The sequence below is a fragment of the Rhyacophila brunnea genome, unplaced genomic scaffold (assembly GCF_057557595.1).
Source record: "Rhyacophila brunnea isolate RB1 unplaced genomic scaffold, BYU_Rbru_1.0 scaffold_3, whole genome shotgun sequence".
Taxonomy (NCBI): Eukaryota; Metazoa; Arthropoda; class Insecta; order Trichoptera; family Rhyacophilidae; genus Rhyacophila; species Rhyacophila brunnea.
In genome coordinates, this window is record NW_028232965.1 from 45458458 (window position 1) to 45485023 (window position 26566).

The window sequence follows — 26566 nt, forward strand, 5'->3', positions numbered from 1 at the left end:
ATATCTTAATTATTTAAAAAAAATGTTATAGCGGCTTTTGAAACTCAGCGACACATTTCATGTAACCACTAGGTAGGTACTAGTTAAAATTGTCGTAATTAACTAAGATGCCCGTAGATTAATTGGAAAAGCATACTGGCGCGAATCCAGTAAGAAGCAGAGTAAGGTTCAAGTCCCGTCGGGTGTCGTATTTTTCTCTACAAAATGATTTTCTTAGTGTGAGGCCTCAGTTCCAGCGTTCGGCGCAGCGTTGAGCGTTATGCGCAACTCAAACGTATAACCGTATACATGTATAACCAAAAAAAGACATTGTCTATGAACATTTTCACACACGGTTATACGGTTGAGTTGCGCAAAACGCTGCCACTCAGGACGTACACGTGTGTATATGCATGAGATGTTTTCATATTACGAATACCCTCATGTGATTATATATGTACTTAGAAATGAGATAATACAATGAAGAAGAAAGTGATATCTTACCACAGCTCTCAAGAATCTTGGATTATGATCATCAACATCAGTCACATTTACTTGTAATACTCTGGTAACCTTCTGCGGGGGTTCACCTCTATCCGATACGACAAGAATCAATTCATAGCTTGCTTTTTTCTCGCGATCCAATGCTTTCCTTGTGGTGATGAGGCCTGAATTTGGATCTGCAAAGAAAATATTACATGTATACTTTAATACTCCAAGAAAGATAATATTAGGTAAGATAAGTCTTTAGAAAGTCATACAGTCATGATTAGTGTAATCCACTTAATTGAATAGTTATTAATAAAATAAGAAAATGATTTCATTATCACACATTTCTCCAAAATAGGTTTAATTATCAAACACCAACTTAAAATATGGGTAACTATTAATATAAATATTTTTATTAAGGGGGGGCATGCTCAACGTAGGTCAAAATGGAGCTTTTGTTCTATTTTCAAAGCATGATCCTGGACATACCTTAAACGTTGTAGATAATCTATTTATATAATTTTGAAGCCTTATTATCCTTTATATTTATTTTAAACATTTGATGACTGCAAACATTTGACGTATTTTTGTTACATAAAATAGTATTCTATTAAACCTCTCGCTCTAATGTTTTAGAATATAGTCATATTTCAGTACATAAATGTACAGTGGTGTTAAGATTTTTTACATCTATTAATTTTTAAACGCATTTATAAAACCATCAGTATAATTTATGTCGACATTATTATAGTGAAATATTTACGATAAAAAATTATATTGATAATCTCTGTGATCCCAAATTTGACAAGAATTGGGCATTTTATTATTCAAAAAATGGGCAAGATTAACACATTTGAAGATAATTCTAAAGATACTTATTATAAGCATATAAGCCATTCAAGTGTGATAAACATCCTACGAATAATGATTGCTTTATAATAATTATTGACCTAAGAATAAGGTAGTGTTTTTTTGAAATACGCCATTTCTTTTGGCATTCCCCAGTGGTTAAGCTACAACATACGGCCGTAGCCATAAATTGACAAACTATAATTGAAGTAGGGAGTAAAATGGCGTTAACGCGCGTGTTTAAACGTGTACCGTTTTAAAAAAAAAAAGATTTTTTTTTCGGTTAGAAAATAGAAAAAAAGACCCACGCTGAGTACGTCCGCCCTTAAAAGTCTCAACTGAGTCTTATTTATCATTACGTTTACATAATTTGCACTATAATAAACACTGTTATTTTAATTTCCTCAAAATTGAGGAATATTGAGATAACTGACTTTGAAACCGAGAAACCTTATTTAAAAAAAAATAATCAAATTTTCCTAATTTAAAATTTGAAAGACATTATTAAATAAGTGCGTTGGGTTCACAATATTATGTTGTCCTTATGGCCCCCACAAGAGGGGGCTAACAGGGCCCTAGCCTGGAGGCCCGGGCTAAAGAGGGCCCGACGAGGCGAGTTGACCAGATAAGTGAGATAAACACACATCACAATTTTCCTTTAATTTTCCTTCAATAATACTGTTATTTTAAATTATGTGGTTGTACTATACAATTTTTAATTGTGTATCAATTAATACACGACCAACTCCATAATTCAAATGTATGTATTAAAATATAGAAAAAGCACTAAATATACACATTAATTTTATCACGTACACCATTTAGAAAACGATTTTATCCTTAGCGATAGGTAGGGGGCTTGTCAAAGATCAGGATGCGGGAGCTATGGTTGTCCTCCACGAAATGATTGTGTAATTACGCAGTCAAAACAATTTTGTTAAATAGGCAGCTTGTCTCTCTGCCAAATATTTTTGTTTGTTTTTGTGCGAAAACTTTATAGTAATATTTAAGAAAATATTACTAAAAAAATTCACACTTAATAATATATCCACAAAATAAATTAATGTTATCAATATTTTTATCAGCTGAAACATGACAAAAAGTATGTTTAATTTAGATTTAGTACACCGAAAATTATTAATTGAAACATAACGGTTGACGAAATTCTTACATTCGTGGTACATTGTTGGCATACACAGAACAGATAATAAATAGAATATCGATAGTCTATATTCAATACGCCGCATCTTGATGCAGGGTTTTGAATGTGTGAGTGTCCTACGAAAATGAAGCACGTGCAATAGTATGTGTAATACACTAACAGTAAATGAGCGTAAATGCATAAACCGAGAGCAGTTTTTAGTATTCGACGTAAAACGTATTCTTAACACGTGTGTAAGTTTAACCCGGATTCTTCCTTACTCGAGTCGGTTACCTGCTTCGCCTTACCCGTTATGTATTTCAGTTCCCATTATTTCTGAGTTCATTGTTGGCGTATTATGGATCATTTCGCGAGTAATTGAAAGCCTTCAGTAATATTAAATCCTAAAGTGTGCTATAGAGTACACACCTACATACATTATAATAAATAAAATACCTACATCAATACTGATACGGGTATTTTACGGAAATTTGAAAATGGGAAATTTTACCAATGTAGAATGCCAGCGAGTCCGGGCTCGCTTCTTGTAATCTGTATGTGAGTTTCCCCGAAGGTAATGAAGGATCGTCAGGATCACTTGCCACGACTTGGAAAACTGGAGAGCCTATTGTGGCATTCTGAAAGTAATATAAAATTGTAAACAAATAATTATTACGCATGTTATTTTGTCACAGTGAAAAATAAATTTATGCACGTTCTACAATTTGAATTGCCTTGATAGGTACTATAAAATTATTCATCTGATATTATGATCGAGGTTCATCATATAAAAATTATTAAACATACATAAATTGAAAACACCCCAGGAAAACACCAACTAGAAAAAATCACATTTGAAAAAAATACGACGCCTGATAGGATTTGAACCAGTATATCCACTGGTATCGCGCCAATATGCTTTAATCAATTAAGCTACACGCTTCCTAATTAATTATGATAATTTAAACTAGTAATTCCTACGTGAAATGCTTATCAAATTGCGTTATTATTGACTATCAGTTTTTCTGTTTTAAATCAAGGAATATTTTTATTACCTTAATATTACTAACCGACGCCCGGCTCCCGCCAATATAACATCTACTTGAACTTGTTAACAATTTTTAATAAGAGTGTAACGGGTATTTCTAGTAGGTATATATTTGAGGTATATTCAAGTTATGTATGTTCAATACCTATATGGAATGTTACATTCTCAAATCTTGGGAATTATTCGTTGAATAAAATAAATGGCTTATTGAATTATTAGCTAGTGTAAGTAGGAAATAACTAAAAATTTCGAGTGATCCGGGCGTCGGTTAGTAATTAGACTGACCAAAAACCGATAGTCAACATTAATGCAATTCGATAAGCATTTTAATGTAAGAATTATTAGTTAATTTCGTTGTAATTAAGTAGCTTATTACTTGGTTAAATCACATTAGGTGCGAATCCAGAGGTTCAAGTCTCATCGAACGTCGTATTAAAAAAAAAGATTTTTTGAGTAGGTATGTATATATCTATAATATATCGAGCGACTTAAAAGAGTTAGCCTATAATGTCGTGGGTCCCATGTTCGAATCATGAGTATGGCAAATACACATATTGTTTTTCAATTCTTGTTTGAGTCAGAGTGTGGTCCTAATAAGTTGGGCAAGTGGCTAATATCCATTTCTCGTAAAAACAAAAAAAAAACTGTTAATACAAACCTCCACTCTGTGGAGGCCCGTATGATCTCACTAGGATCTTACATGGTCAAAAATATATATATCTGAGATATTACCATCTTTAATCCAAAGAATGTAGTTTAATTTAAGTTATTTTTATAATGAAAGGTTGTTAGCTAATAGATTAGCTATTTTGTATAAAAACACGAACGCGGTAAGTGTGACAGAATGTATTGCTCTTTAATTTATATTTATACGTTCATAATTATTTCAATTGAAAGATCGTAGAAAAATGAGTCAAGTCATACCTCGCTAACTGCAGCCGATTGATCCAGAGTAGGCTTGATGATTAATGGAACTCCATCATTGGCACTAACATCTCCAATATAGAGGGCCAGTGCAGCATCAGCGTGGAGTGATCCGCCATCCGCGGCTCTGACGCGAATTAAATAAGGTTCTGCGCGACCTTTTCCTGACAGGGGTCTCTTAGTGCGGACCTCACCGGTTAAAGTGTTAATTTGGAATAAGCCTACAATAAAACATAGTAACTGTAAGATGTCCCAAATTCGAATAGTGTGAGTTGGAATAAAAATGAGGCGATACATCATTGGTTTTGTTCAAAGATAAAAGGAAATAAAACATAAATTACGGCGTGGTTAGTTAAATGACGCAGTCAAATTACGTGTTTTACTTTGGAACAATTCAACTTACCATTTGCATCACCTTCGTCAATGAATTCATATTTTACTTCTCCGCCTAAGCCTTCATCAGGATCTATTGCAGTTATATTAATTACACTTCTTCCAATGTTTACGTTTTCTGGGACAACAGCTACAACAACAAAAAAATAAAATAATATAACTATGTATATTGAAACAAACAAAATTAATTGACACTATTTTACATTCAATGACCAATTTAAAAAAAATATAAGAAAATTAATTAAGTTTGTAATTTTACTAACTGTTATGCCAGGCATCAATTGTTGGTAGTTAAGTTTTTAGCCAAATACGTCTAAGCACATGTGATTTTGGTCTTTAAAAATCACAAGCTATTTTATGTATGAATGTTCGATTTATTCATTTTTATTCTTACCAAAAATTGACTATTTTGTATTTGCAGTAAAAACTGAATATTTACATGACACTAAAAGCCCGTGATTAATTCCATAGTGCACTGAATACAGACAATATATTTTTTCAAAGTTGGTTAAACTGTCAGATTAATAACAAAACGTATTGTTTGAAGTGGGTGTTTTCGTTAGTTAAAGTGTTTTTGAGTTCATAATAATGCAAACCACATTGATAAAGAAATTAGCTACGATAATATGTTTTATTATCTACACATGAATGGCAGTGTAGTCCAAAATAGTGCCACGATGGAAATTATTATGATTTGGTTTTTATTTAATGAATATAAATTTATTGAAACGATTAACCTATTTTTTGTGGACATATTAAAACTTACTCTACCTATCATAATACTTTGATATTTTAAGCATATTTTACTACTTAAGGCATGTAATAGACAATCGTAATTCTTAAAAAAGTGCAAAATTGAAAATAGTCACTTATGGAAAAGAGCCCCACAATTCGTGGGTTTGTTGTCAAAATTGGTAGGTCAATAGTTTAGGTATTTAAAATGAACAACAGATTATGTGTGTATATATAAATATGTATGCTAGAAAAAATCAAGATCATCCGATATTTATAGAACATGCACATAAAATACAATGAAATCAGCATTGTGTCTTATTTTAGAGGGAATGTCATATTTTCAAATTGAAATTACTCCATAACATGATTTCGAGACTAATCAACTTTTGGCAGTAACCACGTTATGTTAAACGAATTGATATTACTACGCTTGAATATATTATTATTTTCTTACCCATATATGAGTGCCGCTCGAATTTCGGTGGGTTATCGTTCACATCCAAAACGTCAATGTTGATAGAGACTGTCGTTTGAAGCTGGGAAGCAGTTGCTCCAATAGGACTATCAGCTGCTACCACGTCAATACGTAACACTGATTGTCGTTCTCTATCCAAAGTTTTATTGGGAGCAATCTAAAATAATTTTAAAAAATATATATATTTTGGGTCTCGTACCTAGTATATTTTACGTTTAACATAACTAGTCTAAAAGAAAAACGCATATTATGTTAATTTAATTTAAAATCACACTTTGTTGTGAGCGAGGCATTTTTCGATTTTTTCAAACAAAAAAAAAAGATTTTAATTTAAAAAAAAATACCTATCGCAATCCTGGCTAATCATGCGGAAAATTTCTAGTAACTTTGCAACTTAGGTGTTTGAGATGCCATCATTAATGATAGTGTTTTATTTATTTTTACCATGTGCAATCTTAAGAAAATTATATGGTCTTGCACAGGTTGTATTATCAGATTTTTTTTTTGTTTTTACGAGAAATAGATGTTAGCCGATTGCTCAACCTATTAGATCCATACCATGGTCTAAAAACACATGAATTTGCGGGACCTGGGATTCGAACCTGGATCCCACAACATTATAAGCCGACGCAGTTACCGCGTTGGCATAATTATTAACCGATTATTTATACTCCGAATAAAAAGATAATTATTAATAAAGTAATATTGTTATATTTTTAATAATATTACTACAAAAAATGCCTTCGCATTTGACAGTTTGATTGAACATTTCAACGCGTGGTCGAATCATAGCTTACATACAGTTTACTAACTTGAATAATACCAGTCTTGCTATCAATGATGAAGAGATTGGAGTTTTGACCACTCAGAGAGTATCTGACATCTGAGTATCCCAAATACTCATCATATTCTGTGAGAACAGCATCCATGTCTCTGGCGTTTACCGTTAATACCTGCTCGGGATGTTTTGCAGATTCTGGAATACTGAACTTGTATGTCTAGTGGGAATGGAAAAAATCATAATATTTGGTGGAGTGTGAATTAAAATTATAATTGGAAGTCTTATAGTACCTACTATTACATTTAAATCTCCCCCCTTTTTTATTTTCTTTCTTTCTAAAATCACAACATGACATGATGCACAATAATTACAATAGTGTAGTAGTAATGAAACAGTAGTTGTAGTAATGAATCAGTCATAGAAATACCCATGTTTTTAGAATATTACTTAAAAGTATTGACCTCACTGGTCAGCTACTGGAAGAGAAGTATTGGACTACTACAAGTGAATCGCTTTTAGCGACCCAGATTTTGCTTTTCGACATCTTAAGAAACTGTGCAAATTCACCTATACTAAACATATAACTGATAAATATAATATTAAATGATCGTGAATAGGTATTATTCGCAAGTAAAATAAAATTACAAGATAAAAAGAACTTTTTATATACAATGTTTTTAAATTTTCTGTTGAATTATTATGCTCAATATGCTCAAACTTGTACTTGATATGAAGTAAATAAAAACAAACAAACAAAAATAGAATACTGAAATGTCATTTTGACATTTCATTTTGATTTCCATAGTAACGCATATAATATATATTAATAATTTAGTTACTAGGACCACTCTTAGCAACCAATAATAGTCTTTTTACGAATTTTTCTGAAATAACTTTCCATACAAAACAGAATTAACTGAAATGAATTCAATTCTGCTTAAAGATGGCTAAAAGTATTAAAAGAATGCATTGGTATCGTGTTCTGATATATTCAAAAGTTTCAAATGTCTAGCTAGTCGGGAAGTTAGTTAAAAATCTATTGAAAGATTTGTACTGGATAAACAACCACCGGACAAACAACAATACGAGCTAATAAAAAACGTTGTAAAAATGATAGGTTACCTTCATTGTGAATTCTGGAGCATTATCATTAATGTTCTGCACACTGACTATCACCGTAGCGGTGCTGTACTTACTACCATCATTACTGGTAGCCTTTACTGTGAAAGATAACTCTGGCGTTTCCAAAGCCTCATAATCCAATCTCTTCGTCAGTAAAACTTGCCCAGTTTGCGGATCAACCTGCATAAGATCTGTCTCCGAATTGATAACTTTATAATTGGTGACTATGTGACCTGAGATTGGATCCTCAGCAGCCAATACAAATAGCGTACTTCCAACAGGTTCTTCTTCTTTAACGTCCACTAATATTTTTGGATTTATTGAAGTCCATCCATCATTGGTGAATTGGGGCGTATTATCACTGTACGATTGGACATATAGAGTAACTTCAACCTTTGCAAACTGGTCTAGTTTATTATAAACAGCATTTAAATCTTCAGCTTTTACTGTTAGAATTATAACAGAAGCTAAGTTGTAATCCAAAGTATTATTTACGAATATTTCTCCAGTCTTTTCGTCAATCATGAACGCTGTTTTATAGTTGTATGGAGCAATACTCTTCAACTGAACACCTGATTTTGATAAGGCTTTTATTGGCTCAATGATTGTATACTTTAATTCAGAATCAACGTCTGTATCTATGGCTGTTACTTTGAATACAGCTTTGCCAATTTTAGTGCGTTCAGATACATATGCTGACGTATTTGATAAATTGAATTTTGGAGGTTTATCGTTGACATCTTGTATTGTGATGAAAACTGTTGCAGTAGCTGTCTCTGGCACTGGTGTTCCACTGTCCACAGCTGTCACAATCACATCATAATGATCAGGATTTGTATCTCTGTCTAAGGTAGCTTCTGGGGATACTGTTATCATTCCAGTCCTGAAGTTAAGAATTAATAAAATTCATTTGAAACACATAATAAGATTATATAGATGCGATAGTAAAGAGGAAAAGAGTACCTATTATAAAAAGTTTTATTAGTTTTATGGTATAGACTGTTGGAGCAATTAGATGTATTTTATAACTTAAAAACTTTATTAGGAAAGTAAGATAGGTACTGTTTATTTTTTTACAATGAGAAAAATATGTAAAATTAAATGATATCTACCCAAACTAGTAACTGCATTACCCATTTCTAGGGGACAGACGATAAAATTTGGTGACAGGCAGTCATATTTTTTGCTTTATTAGACTCAGTTAAAAAAGCTGCCGAACCTAAAAATTTAACTGATTTATTCAGCGCATCTATTTTATACACAAGGCTGCTATCGGCGGTTATCGAGGGTAGTTTATCATATTTATGTATTATAATTGTTACAATACGTTAGCCATATAATTTTTTTGACAGTTCAGATGGTTAACTAAATTTAACAATTAAAATATGATAAACTACCATGCGCATGTGAGATATCAAAAGTGTAAGTGGCATCCCAAACCCTTCTCTCAATGGAATTATCGTGATACCAACAGGCCGCTTACCATCTTGTTGACAGACACCAAGAGGCTCCTATCTTGATGGTACTTTCGATGAAACCAAAGATTGGTGAGACATATGACATTATTAATGACAGAATTACGAATATGTATGTCTTCCGGCACTCTTCTAGCAGCTTAATCCATATCGAACCATACGGTAAACTAGTTATTACGTAATTACCTTGGTGTACATGACACAAAGGTACGCCAAGTCAGAAAGCAACATAAATGCGTAAGGCATCATCTTCAGAAGGGTTCCGACACTAGGAGATAGAAAAAGTTTTAGCCTAAGAGCCGACTCACTTCACGAAACTGCCATAGATCAAGCAGTACAAATTTTGTTACACGTTTAAATATAATGCAGTTTTATTTATTCATCTATGTTTATGTTAATACAAATTTTACATTAATATTTTAATATCACTTAGTCGAATATATACATAAAATCTGAGATTAGAATACATCAGTTACGTCAATTTAAACTGAGTGATGTAACAAGTATATTGAAATCAACAGACCCATCATTATTGAGTTATAATATTATGATGACCATATAAAATAACGATGTAAATTGTATATTGGGAAAACATTAATGGAAACTAAAATACTCTCAAGTAAAATAGGTTAAATACGTAATAAAGTATATGTGTATTGTGTCATATTATATGATAACTAAAACAAAGATTCACTCAACCGAACGAAGTTGAAAAAATCTTAAAGTATTTTTTTATTATGTTGTCATTCATGATGACCATATTGAACATAGAAATAATTTTCTCGTATAATTAGAATAAATAAATAAGAAGAAATTACTGTTGCAACAAAATTATGGAAATTATAAAATCGTTGTTTATTGATGACCATATTAGTGAGATGTTGTAGTGGGTGACAATTTCTTTGAAGTATTAAAAAGTGAATATATTATAATATTTGTGAGTAATTCATGAGATGAAGTCATTTGGTACTTACTTTTCGTCAATGAGAAAATTATCCTTGTCACCTCCCACGATATGATACGTTAGAAGATAGTCAAGTCCATCTGGATCGTTTGCGGTTACTGTGGTGACATTGCTACCAGCTGGCGAATTTTCCTTCACGGTCGCCTTGTAGTTCATCGGGCCGAATTCGAAGGAAGAAAATTCGAGGCTATTGGTGTTGTCGTTTTGATTCTTCGGCGATACAAAACTGTTGTAGTTTCCTTTGAAGATCGGTCGCTGGTTTCCAGGTACTCCAACGCGGATGAACACTCTGGTGTCATTGTACAATGGCGGGTAACCTAAAATAATCAATATGACGTTAAATAAATAATTTTAGTAGTAACAGAAGCAGTAGCGGCAACGCGGCTCAAGTCCCTCATTAAGTCTAAAACAATATAATACAAGTAAAGCTGTTGGGATTTATTTTTGACTAAATGGAAAGTCTATTCAAGGATCTATTTAAATTATTGTTAATTATTAGGATCTTTATGGAGGCATCGATGATTTAATGTATAACATAACAGGGTTGTCTAAAGCCCCCCTTTAAAATTGATACCTAATTCCATGAGTACTTATTTAACTATTGGAAATTTTGGTAATAAACATGAATGCTAGTTATTCGTAAATGTGTAAAATGGACTACGTCTGTATCTAAGTAAATTAATAATTTATATAAGTAATCTTAATTTTATGTGATAATGATATAAAAAAAATAACCATGACAAAACAGAACAGTGACAAAACAGAACAACGATAAATATAACTATGACCTTTCAGGAAAAAACATAAATATAATATTGAAATTGTTATGTCTCTATTCTGTTGATAGATTTTTAACAGCACAGATTTTCAATACGCCATAATACATCAAATTATATACCTAATTTCTGCATTCCTAATCGCTAGAAAGCCTCAAATAAACGGGACTTAACTCGGTGTTGCCGGCAAGCTTAGGAAATCTCATCTTAATCAATATAATATGTTAAAAATGGTTGGGTGACTAGGTACAACGAAATAATGACCTAACCTAACCTAATCTTACCTAACCTAATCTAAATAGATTCCACAAAAATTAATGTTTCATTTTTTCCCTGGCTGTTCTGTTTTCTTATTTTCTGTTTTGTAATGCTCTGTTTTGTCATGTTCGGTTTTGTCACTGTTCTGTTTTGTCATGTTCTATTTTTTCATATTCTGTTTTGTCCGGTTAGCAAAATAACAGGCCACGCGGAATATGATGTATATATATGTAAATAAATTGATAGTGGGTTTATGAATTACCTTTGTCAGTAGCTCTAACCACCAATTCATACTGTCCACGAGGCGTATCCATGGAGTCGACTGAATCCAGTATTTTTATTTCACCAGAGTTGTAGTCGATGGAGAACACTCCACCACTCTTGGAGAGGCTATTATCTGATTGGATGCTGTATACCACACTTCCACCGCCTTGGTCAGGACCGTCTCTGTCAGAAGCCTATCAATTATTGCTAATATTAGTCTGGTGTAATTTAACAATATATGGTTTAAAATGTTTCAAGAACCCCATATAAATTTTTTTGATGAATCGATTTCGTATTTGCACCAAAGAAAATCGCCGCGGCATGCACATAATGGATGGACAATGTTGACCGTGTAAGACGATTAGGCTCGAAAACTGGACGAAGTTGTCTAGGACTCTAGGAGTTGACTAGGATTATTAAATGTGGATTCTGGGGTGGCCAATACAATGTGGTGCCATAACATCTTCAAAATATTTGAGGTTCAACCAAGATTATTTGACCTTTCGATATGCCAGATTTCGTGCTATTTACTATGAAATATATAAATATAAAAATAATATAATATAATGAAAAAATACATAGGTATATACATATATTATACTATTTTTAACACTACAACAGGCCTATATGCCCAATGGTAGTAGTATAGTTTAGCAGTAGTGTATTTAGTAATATAAGTGAAACAATTACAAAACACCAGGCTTTGAGAAAATCACATATATAATATATTGTTTCCTCATGCGGAATCGAACCCGGAGCTCTCAGATGAAAGCCCAGCGCTCTACGCACGGCACCACGGGAGCCGCTGAATATAATGGTAGGTATGTACCATACTTCATAACGTCACTGTTCTGGCAGAAGACACTAATTTGAAAAAATGACATATTGAGTTAGTTTACTAAAATGTTCCTTATTTCAAACTTTACCGTCTGGAAACCTCCTTAACAAATAAACAGTCTTTATTTTAAAGTCATCCTTTTTACGATTACTTAATAAACTCACATGATAGACCATTTCAAACATTTTAACAACTTCAAAGTCATATTACTCAAAACTAGTATTCTCCAGTTAGTGTGTTCTGCCAGAACAGAGACAATAAATACTTTTAAATATTAAGGTTTCATTTTGAGTATTCTGTTTTGGTTCACGTGAAGTAAAAACTACGCTGTCAATTAATTAGTGTGTTCGGTTGCTTATAAAAATGCTTAATACACTCATTTTATTATATACTTATATAAAAAAATTGTAATCAAGCAAAACCTGAAACGTGAAATTTCTTTAATATACCTATTATAATTAAACACATATTCTTTGCGCCTACGATGGCTGAGCGGTTACGCATCAGTCTTATGTCATGGATTCCGGTGTGGCAAATTCACATGTTATTTTTCAATATAAGTTTGAACCTAATATGTTAAGCAAGTGGCTAACACCAATAATTTCTCGTAAAAACAGAAAAAATCTTATATTCGTAGTGATCAAACGGTTAATGAATAATGTTTATATGGTATTATGAATATGCAGATATCAGTAGAATGACATAATCGTATTGGAATTACTTACCCTGACTACAAGCTGCGGCTCAAAGCTCGTGGCTCCATCCCGTATGGTCCTCGAATATTCCGACACCTCGAAAACTGGTGCGTTATCGTTTACATCCTGGATCTCCATAAAAACGTTAACAGTCGACACAAGCCCGCCGCCATCTTTGGCGACGAGCGTGAGACTGTAACTCTTCTGCTTCTCAAAGTCCAGAGGACGGTTGACATAAATACCCCCATCATACTTTTCAGTTTTAAAATACTCCGACCCAAAACCTGTAAGGATATATTCTAGTCTACCAAAAGTACCGGAGTCTTTATCAGTAGCTTTTATGTCTGAGATTTTAAAGCCTTCTTCAACGTCTTCCAAAACATTTAATTTATAATTTTCTTTGGCAAATATTGGTGAGTTGTCATTTGTGTCTAGAAGTTTTATATTGATTCTAGCTGTGGCAGCTTCTTCGTTGTTCACCAACGCAATAACATCAAAACTCATGGATCGTTTCGAGTCGTCTTCGATATCGTAGTCTAATTTTGTAGCATCGTTAACTTTAATAGCTAGAGTTGTTCTTCCTTCTCCATATGAAGGACTGACAGAGAACACATTTTCAGAGTTTAATACATTTCTTACTGTCAAATTGTATCTGCTATTAGAACTAAGGTCATTGTCTTCGACAAAAATTGAAAGTCCTGGAATAAGAGTGCCCTTTTTTATGTTTTCAGGTATTGATACGTCAAATACGTCTTGATTAAACGCAGGTCTGTGGTCATCAGTATCTGTTACGACTATGGTTATTTGTGTGACGGAATAGTCTGATGGGATTTCATTGTTTATAAGTTCAGTAGCCTGAAATAATATTAATAAGAAAATAAAAAAACGAATCAAGAAATTACAATATAGCATAGAGGTCTGACTCGATTTGGCATAATAAAATCAGACATAGATTGGCTTATGAATTTCCTGAAAAAAGTTATCCTTTTTTCTCGACGCGTATAAACAAACCTCAATATTTTTGTCTAATTTTCTTAATATAAAGTTTGTGTGAAAGAAACGTAATAAAATTAATAATATAGGTATATTAGAAAACATAAAGGGAGGGAATTACCGGTACATACACAAAGAATCAGTAGTCGACTCAATGCTGAATAAAGACTTCCGTCAATTATTCTGTTATCATGTATTTTTGCTGAATTGAAAGCTGTAGATTCATCACTTAAGTTGTCTTTAGTGGCATTTGGAGGTATTAGTGGGCGAAGTCATTTATTCAGCAACTTTATAAATTCGGCAAGAAATATGTCTTGCATAATGTCATTCCAGTAGTTTTGTGAAATCTTATTTAATCACGTACTCTTGTTTGCCTTAGCATCAGATGATTGATTTAGTCGACAAAAAGGCACTTCGCGCGGCTTAGACATAGGCAATACATCACTCTGTACCCTTGTAATACAACTTCAAAAATTGTGTCACTGAGGCGGGAATGGGAGGATTTAGCACCGCCGAGTGGACGCCGGGAAAATTGAGCGCTGGGACAAATAGGCGCTGCCCCAAGTGGACGCAGGGATAATTATCTAGACAGTCAGTTAGCGGCGCCAAATCGTCCAAGACCCACTGAGGCGACCCTTCCTCACCCAGTAGCAGTGCTACAAAAGTGATATATGTGCTGTACCTGACCGTGTGTTTGCTATATGCTCAGAATCCGAAGCGAAACAGGATGAAGTAAGTAAGTAAGTCGGTATCTACTCTTGATTATTTCATAATCGCTGGCATTTTTGATAGTTAGTTCAGATAAATAAACAAAAAAATAATTATAATTACCTTCACAAATAAATTATAAACTCCTCCGTTTTGAAGAACATTTGGGTGTTCTCTATCCAAAGGTTCATCAGATGTCACAAGGATTGCGTTTCCAGTATCATTTTTGAATACTAAATCAAAATATCCTAAACTATCGCCTTCAAGAGATATTAATACGGGTCTTGGGTTTCCAGAGTCACCGTCTTTTGCAACTATATCCATTATTGGAGACCCCTAAAAATACAAAACAAAACACATGATGACTATGTATAGACGCTTTTTATTGTGATTCTTCATAATATACACTTAAAATAATTAATACTACAAAGGGCATAGAATCAAACTGTATCCGGTACAAAACTCGTAATATACTGATGGTAATTATAATTTTGGTTATGTCATTTTGTTGAACGCATGCGTGTTGCCTGTGTTTAGAGTTGGGTTTCGGGAATTTCCCGACGGGAATTCTCGAGAAATTTTCGAGCTTTTCCATCCCGCATCTCGAGAATTTAAATTTTTAACATTTCGGGAAATCCCGGATCTCGAGAATCTTTTCTCGGGATTCGGAATTTCTTCAATATCAAATATTAATTGAAAAAACGATTTTCTATATGGAAAAAGTGGACAGAAAACACAAAACGTTCAAAGACTGATCGGGGCATTTAACACAATAAAGTCAACGTCGACTCAAAATGAGCGCAATTTTTGCAACATCAGGGAATTTTGTTTCTCAATAGCGTACGCGATTATTAGTCGCAGTGATTGACAGTCTGTGATTTTTGAAAGTCTATTTTAATAAGTAATGTTTTGAATTATTTTTATTTTCCTACATCTATTTTGTTTGTCTTCTTACATAAATAATAAAAAAATCCTATTTTTTTTGGAATTTGTCTGTTTTTACACTGATTTAACGATTTTTACAGGTTTTTTTCAATTTCCCGATATCTGGAGAATTCTCGAGAATTCTTTTCTCGAAATCCAGAATCTCGAGAATTCAAAATTTCATCATTTCGGGAAATCTCGAGATTGAGATTTTCTCGGGAAATACCTAACTCTACCTGTGTTCATGTATGGCTGTGAGACATGGCACCTTACTAAGCTTCAAAGGTATCGATTTTTGAGCTTTGAGAATTTATGTAACATTTTATAACTGAATTTTATTATTTAAATAAATATTAATGTATATTTTTAATTGTGAAGTCATGGCAATAAAACATTTTGTTACTGTTCCATTTGAGTCCATGGTGACCTCAGTTTAGGTAACTACTCCTGAGACATTCTCAGTTATAAAAAATGATAATTTACATCGTAACTAAGAGTCCCATGATCGCCCGCTTAAGGCGTGTGGTTTGGTGGGACCATTAACTTCAATGTTCAATACTTACTGGGGGAGTATTTTCAGCTACCGTTGCAGAATATGGAGCATTGATGAATATTGGAGGCTGGTCTTGAACATCAAGGATATCTATGGAAACAGTTGCAACTGCGGATAGTTGATTTACAATGGCACCATCCAGGGCTTGAAGGCCCAGTCTGAATGAAGACCTGCTTTCAAAATCTAGTAATCTCTTAAGGTAAATTCTTGCCATAAATTGACCTTCGGCTATCTGTAAAACAAAAATATATTTAATATAGACCATAATTGGTTTAACGTATCGTTTTTTATGGTGTTATTAATAAAATGTATTGATTTATTAAGATAATTTCACATAGATTTTGATGTACAATTAAATTATTGATTTAAAAATATGGCTTTGTTAATGTGGTAATTTTTTCTCAAATTTGTGAAAAATCAATCTATTAAATTAAATTAATTAAAAAAATTACAACAATACATACGTTGGGAAAGCCTAAAAATATCGTCTATCGCACTTTACTAATTAACCTACCGACTCAATTTTCTTTTTTGCGAATAAATTATAATATCCATAAAAGTTAGGATATTTTCAAATAACTTCGACGTATGTGCTAGCGTGTTGAACCAAGTTAAATAATTAGTCAAAGATTTTTGAATATGTTTGTTTTCGAAGAATGATTCACAAGATTTGAGAATGTAACATTCTTTATTGCTCATACGTAATTTGTGAGTTATTCGTTGAATAAAAGATATAGTTTATTAAATTATTAGCAAGTGCAAGTACGATATAACAGAAATTTGGAGAGATTCTGACGCCGGCTAGTAATAATTAATGTACATAATTAATACTTTGGTTTAAAATACAAAAGCCAATTGCCAATAATAACGAAATTTAGAAAGCCCTTCAGAGAGTATTGTAAAGGCCACAGTCAATTTTGTCAAAATTATACAGGACACACAGCTTAGTCGTCAAGAGCATATGGGCGCGAATCTCGGGGGACGCAGGTTTTTATCTTGCTAGGTGTCGTATTTTTTAACAAAAAGATTTTTTCTAGTATTTATATATTTCTTTGACGTATTTTAAAATTATGTATTATTTATTATAACAGCTATGCTTAGTTTTGAGTGACATAGATTTAAGTGCATAAATAATTACCTTTTCAGTCGTTATACTAAAAACATCGCACGCTTCAGTATCTCCAAGACTATCCCTTGAGTAGCATATCACTTGGATATCTGAATTCACTCCGCCATCGTTATCCGTGACTATAATTTCAGGAACAATCTACAAAATATAAATATGTAAATACAATTAATAGTTTTAAGGTATTACAATATCACTTCTTCCTGGTTTTGGATCTATAAGCCGGGGTTTTCGAAGGGGTGTTGTACGCACCCTGACGTATAATGGTGCATTGGCCCTACTTTTACAAGGGTAGAAGAATACGTATTTTATCAATTACATAATGATGCATAAAAATATCCAGATTGACTCCAGATCTTATAGCTTCTCAGTTCTTAACTGGACACGATAAGGTTTATCAACAAAAACCCGCCTAGCACCATACTCGGTCTAATCGAACATCATGAGGTCTTACGAAAGCATCAGCAGTTTTTTTACGCCTGGGAATGTCTCAGCAGGAGATACCCAAGACTGAGTTCACAACACACTCGATGGGACCTTGAGCTAATACATAATTGGGTGTCTCCAAAAAATATCTCATTAAAACGTTATTAAAAAAAAATATTAAAACTTTTTTGTCAAAATATGCTGTTTTCAACATTAACATTAGGGCAAGTAAACTGGGCAATCGTGTTTTGCAAATATTTATTTTTTCGTGGGAACGTAGACAATGATTTTTTGTCTCGAGAATTGTGTTTTAGGAATACGTGATGAGAAAAAAATTGAAGCGATTTGAATGTTTAGAAATGTACTACTACTTAGGTTCGAATTTAACACGTCTAGAAGTTGGAATATTTATGTATTCCTCTGCAAAGTCTTTTTCATAAGTTTTTTCTAATTATTTTCCGGATTCAAGGGAGCTTGGGCTATATAGCCTTTTTAGCCTCATAGTCATGGTCCCCACAAAGGGGGACTGACAGGGCTTTAGCCTGGGGCCCGGGCTCAGGAAGGCGAGTCGACCAGATAAGTGATAAATACACATCACAAATTCTCCCGAATAGTAAAAATAATTCGGAATTATGTGTTTGTACGATAAAATTTTTATTTGTGTATCGATACTTGACAACTTCATGGATGTATTAAAATATTTAAAAAAAAAACACTAAAAATATACACATTAATTTTACCGCGTACACCATTTGGAAAACGCTACTGTGGAGCTCTACACTGGCTTTATCCTTAGCGATAGGTAGGGAGGCCGCCAAAGATCCTAGCCTGGGGGCCCGTTTCAGGATGTGGGGCCCATGCTTATAGTAAATTGATTTCTGCACATTAGTCTCATGTCGTCATATCGATATAGAATTGACACAAGTTTTGAACGGGATAAATGTTGTGCCGAAAGTGTCACATGAACCAAAGAACTGTTTGTGAATGGCTTGCATTAGAGTGCAAGGTTCCTTAATTGATTTTTATTGTTACTTAGCTCGAGTCTAGTTGAGAAGATATCTCCTTCGTCGTATTGCATCGAACATTTTTGTTAAAAGCTTAATAATTTATTGTCCTTTATAAAAACCAGGTCGCAATTAATAGTCGATCAGTTCGACTAGAGCAAGCATGGGCTGCATGCGGCCCACATGAAGACTTTTTGCGGCCCAAGGCCCATTTCAAGTTTTCAGCTTTCTATATTTTGCATTTTGGCATTCATATAAAATAGATATAATATCCTTCGTAAGAAAACTCAAACTTTATAAAAATCAATTACGGTCAAATAATTCAATTCATTTCCCATTATTAAATGACTTTAATGGTGACCGTAAAGTTTTTTTTATAAATATTCTAATGAAGCCACAAAATAGTCTTAACTCCATTTGACGTGGAGAATCAGCGCCTCTAAATTTACAAATGGAGCTAATAGAACTGCAATCAAGCATAGAGTTAAAGTGCATGTTCGAAGGGAATAAGCTTGAGTTTGATCAGAAATATATCATCGAAGATAAATTTCTAACATTGAAACGACTGGCAATCTGCATTACAGCAGCATTTGGGACTACATATCGTTATTTTCGAAATTAAATGTAGTACAAACAAAGTATCGCAGCAGGTTGCTCGATGAAAACATGACCAATCAACTGCGATGCGCGTCGGCTAAATTAACAATCGATATGAAAAAGATATCATACAATATACAAAAACAAGTATCACATTAATTATAGGGTTATGAAATATTTTGAATAAGTTCTTGGTTTAATTTTTTTATATGTGTGGCCCACCTAAGCTCAGTTATATTTTTTTGGCCCACCAAACGATTTGGGTTTTGGACCTGGACTAGAGGTTGAGCAAACTTGAGTAGTACACTCACAACGTTGTCAACTGTTACCAGTGTTATGAAAACTTAAGTAAATTATAATGAGATTATTATTTCTTGGCGAGACTTAATTATGCCGTATTGCTATCTTATTACTGAGGTACTTTTTCTTAATGGAATACTGTAAAACAGCAAATTATAGTTTACTTTAATTTCGGAACCGATTTCCTCCGCTTCGGACACCCTTGCACTGTACGGTCTGCCCCGGAACACAGGTGGGTTGTCATTGTAATCTGTGATCGGTATTTCACGTCGCAATGAAATCGTGTTTGGTTCAGAATTTCCATCACTTTCATCTGGAAAAAAATATATAAATATATTTTTGAGTATATAACAGTTTCTATTTTGTAGCAAATGTTTGCACGCTCAGCTACTAATTGGTAAGTCGTGCGCTCGAATCCTGCTAAATTCACTCATTGTGTTTTTTTAATTTATATAATATGAGTTATATAGAAACAAAGTTAAAGTTATCCATTATTCAATATAATAATATAACTATAATAAATACCTAATGCATTACTAATAATATACTCACAATAGGTACTTTTTCCATTATTAGCTACATAATATATTGAATTATTGGGTTCCATGGATAAACAAAATATTATATAACAGAACATGAAAAAACAGAACAGCGATAAATAGAACTACAACCTTTCAATGTGTCTATTCTATACTTATCGACCGCTAAAATGATAAAGTGATAAATACGAAGGCTAACTAGGGTAGGTTTGTATCAAAGTATTAGCACTTATTATGACAATTACAATAAGTTGGTTGTAATTGTTGCAATAAGTGGTATATTTTAACAGCACCTCTCTTGGCTATGATAAAATTTAGAGCGAGATAGACAGTTTTGACTGTTTAGACGGCTAACTTATTGTAACAATTATAATACCTCAATACAAATATGTAATATATACCATCATTTTATCACTTTAGCGGTCGATAGTCGCCTTGTTTATAGAATAGACCCGCAGGAAAAATAGAACATTTACTATTGAAATTCTCGTACCTCTATATTATTATGTTGTATAGATTTTTAATAACACAGGATTTCAATACGCCGTAAAAAAACAAATTATCTTAGTGTTGCCGGTAAGCTAGGTATATCTTGTCATAATCAATCTAATATGTTCAAAATGCTTGGGTGACTAGGTACAACGTAATAATGAGTTTAATAATTCTGTAAGGTTGTGCATGATTATCAAAATCAAGCAGATAAATTGAAGTTTTTACGCCTAAATGGCCAACATGCAGATTAAATACTTATGTATATTTTGTTTATAAACTTAAGTTTTATAAGTATTTAATTAATAAATAGATACGATAAAAATTAATGTTTTATTCATGTTCTGTTTCGTCCGGTTACCAAATTATTGACAGAAGCATTCATTTTTGGTTCTATATAACTCATGTGTACACAAAAAATTCACTATCTTTCATTCACATATTAATATATTTAAGCTTATATTATTTAACACTAAAATAACCAACTCTTGATGACCGGCTAAATGTGTTGATTAGATAAATTGCCATTTTTACACTGAACGGATCAAAATATCCCACGGCGTGGAAATATCTTGATAGGCATTTATAAAAGTTGGATGATAGCTATTTGTGCATTCCAATTTAAATGGTATGGAGTGAATGAAAAAACGGAGGATTTGGCAAAAAAAAAACCAACGGTATTTCGACCCTGGACCAGTGGCGATTTTATTTGATGCAAATTTGTCAAAAAATTAAAAGGGACGTCGAAACAGTTAAACGCAGTAATATAATTATTAAATTATATCAAATTGACTAGGTATACCATATTACGTAAAGCAAAACAAAATCCTTGCAACTATCATCAAAGTGACATATAAAATAGCACTCAAACACGTACAATATACAAAAAATAAACTAATATTATTGTACATACATAATTTTCAAAAACACTTTCTGAGAGATTATATTATAACCAACAGATATTTTTTTTTTGAAAAAAGTAAGCCACCCCAACGGGGAATCGAACCATGTATCTCCCGAGTTTACGCCCCATCCGTCGCATTTACCATTATGCTACGCAGTGACATACTAATTGCGACAAACTTTAACTGTTGGTCAATTTTAATACCTACTCGTCAGCGCTCTTCCAAATCAAGCTACTTTGGCAATCGATTTTTGTTTCTTGAATCAAAGTAGATACCTATTACTTCGATTACTAACCGACGTCGTGGATTTCTCCAATATTTTTTTATGATGTAACTTACATGAACTTGCTAATAATTTATAATTAACTATTTCTTTTATTCAACGAATAATTCACAAGATTTAAGAATGTATCATTCTAATTATGTGTTATTCTAATTCTTCAATAATTAGAATGATACATTCTTAAATCTTGTGAATTATTCGTTGAATAAAAGAAATAGTTAATTATATAATATTATTGTATTGAATTACTGTCATCTTCAATAATCATTATTTTTAGTTACATGGTGCGATTCTATTAAATATATACGCCACTGCCTTGAACTATTGTATCACTAGTGTAATTCGTTACAGGTTACAGTTCAGTAGATGGAGCGTAATTATATAATTTAATTTCCATAATAATATGTTAATATAATGCATATAAATTAACTGTTATATATAATATAAAATCAGACTGATTCGTAAATTTACAAATGCGATCTATTTCCCCTATTACATGGGTAAGGATGTATTATTATATTAATTAAGTGACTGACGATTCAAAAGGCATAAGTGACATAAATAAAATAATAATTTAAAGGTACTTTTATACCGATTTATGGGTAAACGAAACTTTAATTGTATAACTGATTTGTATGGAAAGTTATAGCAGTTCAATTCCTGCAACTACTAATCTATAAACTGCTCTGCTGAATTAATGTACTGGATAAGGATATAATATTATTTTAATAATTGAGTGAGTTACGATTCAAAGAGCATGCTAATTATATCGAATGACCAATTAATTAGTGTACAACAGGTGTGCCGTCTGCGTTGAAAGGATTAAAGGGTTTTCACACCACCTACATTCCCATTTATAATAAATAAAAATTTAATTGTATAACTGATTTTTATGACAAGTTATAACCATTTAATTCCTGCAACTAATCACTATACCTCAATTACTATATTATGAATCACCTGCAACTATAAACTGCTGTGATGAAATGTTTTTCCATGCAAACTTATATAATTTTGTAGCCGTGACTTTAATAAAGAATCAAAATAAAAAAAAAAACTGATATAGAAATAAAATATATAAATATTTATTTTGGTAAAGGAATTTGACATCCAGACAGAATTTACAGAATATTTAAAATAGTTATGTTGAATTTATATTCGCATATTAAACTTTGAAATCAATTTAATTATCTCGGTTACCAATGCAGTTTGACTCATTTAATACAACACCTCGATTATAATAAATACCTATGCCTGTGTTTGAACGGAGATTTTTTGATACTGACCTGTGATACTTATAATAACTTCGAGCATGTCTTCCTTTTCCCTGTCAAGTGGTTTCACAAGGGTTACTACTCCGTTTAGTTTGTCCACGCTGAAGTATTGACCAGATATTGAATAATGAAGTTTTCCCTCCTCTGGATCCTCTCCTATTATAAAATAAACAATAATCAATATTACGTTAAATCAGTAATTCGATAATATGTACCAATCATTGTTTTTCAATCACCTACATCCAGTTAAAACCGTGGTTATATGAAAATTGCGTAGGTACACTAACAATTAACACAACTAACGATCATTATATCTAAATATATATCTCGTTTGTGATAATAACGAATGGTAAATATTGGATTGCGGAAAACAAATTATAAATGAATGTTTACAATTTTAAGATAATATTGTACATACACAATGATATTATTCTTTAATGGAGCTACATCTCAAACCAAGTTGTAATCTGCATAAAACACGGTTCTCCACTACTCCCCTTCTGGATGTACACCATCAGCAGTACCTGGTTTTTCTACCAACATTGTATACTCAGAAAAGTCTTAGTTCTTCACGTGGGTCATTTCTTCCCTGTTCATTGTAATACGGAAGTCGCTCATCCATTGCAGGGATACCTACCACCCTTCTCAATTAAAGCATTTTAGCGCTTGTACACGTGCATGGATTTACTGGCAGCAATAGTGTGTATTTTAAATTATTGTGATAAAAAATGCTGACCGTCTCTCCGATGTCATTCTTCAAGAGTAAGCGAGACGCGATGTTATCATTTTATGGTATTTGAGAGGTCGTAAAAATCGGTTTAGACACCCACGGTGGCCGCGCGGCTTAAGCGTTTGACTATCACGCCGTGGGTCTCAGGTTCGAATCCTGGGTCTGGCAAGTACACATATTGTTTTTCAATTTGTGTGTGAGTCAGGGTATGGACCTAATAGGTTGAGCAAGTGGCTGACATCCATTTCTCGTAAAAAACAAAATCTGTTAATACAAACCTCTACCCTGTAGAGGCCCATATGATGCATACATGCAGTCTTGCAACTGTAGGATAATACATACTACGATAATACGTACTATCAGCAATAAATCCATGCACGTGTAATTGTATTTTTATACATACGGAGAATCGCGAATACTAAAATGTAGATTACACATTTCGTCATTGCACCAGAATTTTCTCATTATTTTATCATTTATGGATTCATTACACTACCATTATTGTCAAATTTTTTAAATAAGTAAAATAAAATTCTTACCTTTTAATTGGTATACTGGTGTTCCAACGACTGTGTGCTCAGACAGACTAAACTGCGACATATCACCAGTTACAGGAATAAAATGAGGGGCTCTATTAATGAATTGGCCGTCAATTGGGGACAATACACACAATGCCAATATTAACACCTTTTCAATCATTTTTATAGAATATACTAGAGATTTAGCCATCTTGAGGGTTATCCACGGTCTCTACTGCGTGTAAGTAAATTGCTATGTTAAATATAGTTGTAGTTTAATTCATGTAGGTTACATCGCTTTAGTTATGCGAAGCTATCTGAAACAAAGAAATACAATTTGACCATTATAAAAATATACGATTTACCTCAAGTTTTTTTTAATTCACTTCGATAAGTATTTATTGTCAAGAAATTGTTTAAAAACTATTGTTATTTGAAGCGAAAGAAAAATTCATCGCTTGAGTAATTTACCATTGAACTTTTTAAAGTTACAAAGATTATATTATACCAAAATAACGGAATTTATTGAGACCTTTATCTAACTCTCTATATTTCTGTAATGTTACAGAATAGGGAGAGAGTAAGTAGAAAATAATAAGAAATTGAGCTATATAATATGCTAATTATTAACTACCATTTTACGTAGATTAGGTAGAAGTAGAGAGGTGAGTCACAAACAGTAGTACTTTTCTGCTATATTCATATATTTCAAGAGAAACAAGAGCGTAATGATTCATATTATGCGTATTACTTTTCTAATATACGAGGGTGGGTCAATAAGTCCTTAGAAAAGCCGACAGGTGGCGCGACTAGTACTGTAAGCGGTTTGTTTTCATGCAGCGGCACTACCGATTCAGTATGCTGCGAAGTTTCAATCAGATTGGTCGGGTTGTTGTTTTTTATTTTCGTACATTTAAAAAATAATTTGCTTGTTTACAAAAATGGAGAAAATTGAGTTTAGAGCTGTTATTAAACATTTTAATATAAAAGGGTTAACAGCAAAGGAAATAAAAAATGAGTTGGATTTAGTTCACGGCATATCTGCTCCTTCACTTGCAACTATTTATAACTGGTTAAATGAATTTAAACGTGGTCGTACATCAACAAAGGATGAACCACGCTCAGGACGTCCTGTAGAGGTGACTACACCAGAAATGATCAATAAAATCCACGATATGGTGTTAAGTGACCGAAGATTAAAGTTGAGTGAGATAATTGAGGTTACAGGGATCTCAAAAGGTAGCGTCATTTCTATTTTATATGACAAATTGGGCATGAAAAAAGTTTCTGCAAGATGGGTGCCGCGTTTGCTCACAGTCGACAATAAACGCAATAGGGTGGTGGCCTCTAAAGCCCTGTTGTCGCTCATGCAACGCAATCCGGATGAATTTTTTCGTCGCTTTGTGACTGTAGATGAAACATGGATACACCACTATACTCCCGAGACGAAAGAACAGTCAAAGCAGTGGATTGCGAAAGGCGAACCATGTCCAAAGAAGGCGAAAACCGTAAAATCAGCTGGTAAGGTTATGGCTACTGTATTTTGGGATGCACGTGGAATTATTTTCGTTGACTATTTGGAAAAAGGAAAAACAATAACAGGGGATTATTATGCATCTTTATTGGACCAGCTAAAAAACGAAATTGAAGAAAAACGGCCTCATTTAAACAGGAAAAAAATCCTCTTTCATCAGGACAATGCCCGTGTTCACACATGTTTACGATCAATGGCTAAAATTGAAGAATTGAAGTTCGAATTGGTCGACCACCCACCGTATTCGACAGATTTAGCCCCCAGTGACTTTTTCCTTTTCCCAAACTTAAAAAAATGGCTAAGTGGACAACGTTTTTTTTCAAATGAAGAAGTCATCGATCGGACAAATGCTTATTTTGAGGACCTTCCGAAAACTTATTTTTCTGACGGTTTAAAAAAAATTGAGAAACGTCTAACCAAGTGTATTGAGCTCCAAGGAAATTATGTTGAGAAATAA

The 26566-nt window shown here is 33.0% G+C and overlaps 1 protein-coding gene across 2 annotated transcripts in view; it reads right to left on the minus strand.

Moving 5' to 3' along the window:
- Nucleotides 1-26566, minus strand: part of Cad74A (cadherin 74A) — a 40897-nt gene that overhangs the window by 10687 nt on the left and 3644 nt on the right. For both annotated transcript variants that reach the window (XM_085952241.1, XM_085952240.1), the window contains exons 2-17: nucleotides 24597-24892; nucleotides 23340-23483; nucleotides 20002-20150; nucleotides 17523-17651; nucleotides 16395-16616; nucleotides 15031-15243; nucleotides 13237-14061; nucleotides 11672-11867; nucleotides 10386-10692; nucleotides 7937-8819; nucleotides 6846-7031; nucleotides 6013-6190; nucleotides 4834-4953; nucleotides 4431-4651; nucleotides 2970-3096; nucleotides 484-659 (exon numbers count right to left, since the gene is read on the minus strand). In XM_085952241.1, coding sequence (XP_085808367.1) covers nucleotides 484-659; nucleotides 2970-3096; nucleotides 4431-4651; nucleotides 4834-4953; nucleotides 6013-6190; nucleotides 6846-7031; nucleotides 7937-8819; nucleotides 10386-10692; nucleotides 11672-11867; nucleotides 13237-14061; nucleotides 15031-15243; nucleotides 16395-16616; nucleotides 17523-17651; nucleotides 20002-20150; nucleotides 23340-23483; nucleotides 24597-24786 — 4266 coding nt within the window. In that variant the 5' untranslated portion in view covers nucleotides 24787-24892. The remainder of the gene's footprint in view (nucleotides 1-483; nucleotides 660-2969; nucleotides 3097-4430; nucleotides 4652-4833; nucleotides 4954-6012; nucleotides 6191-6845; nucleotides 7032-7936; nucleotides 8820-10385; nucleotides 10693-11671; nucleotides 11868-13236; nucleotides 14062-15030; nucleotides 15244-16394; nucleotides 16617-17522; nucleotides 17652-20001; nucleotides 20151-23339; nucleotides 23484-24596; nucleotides 24893-26566) is intronic.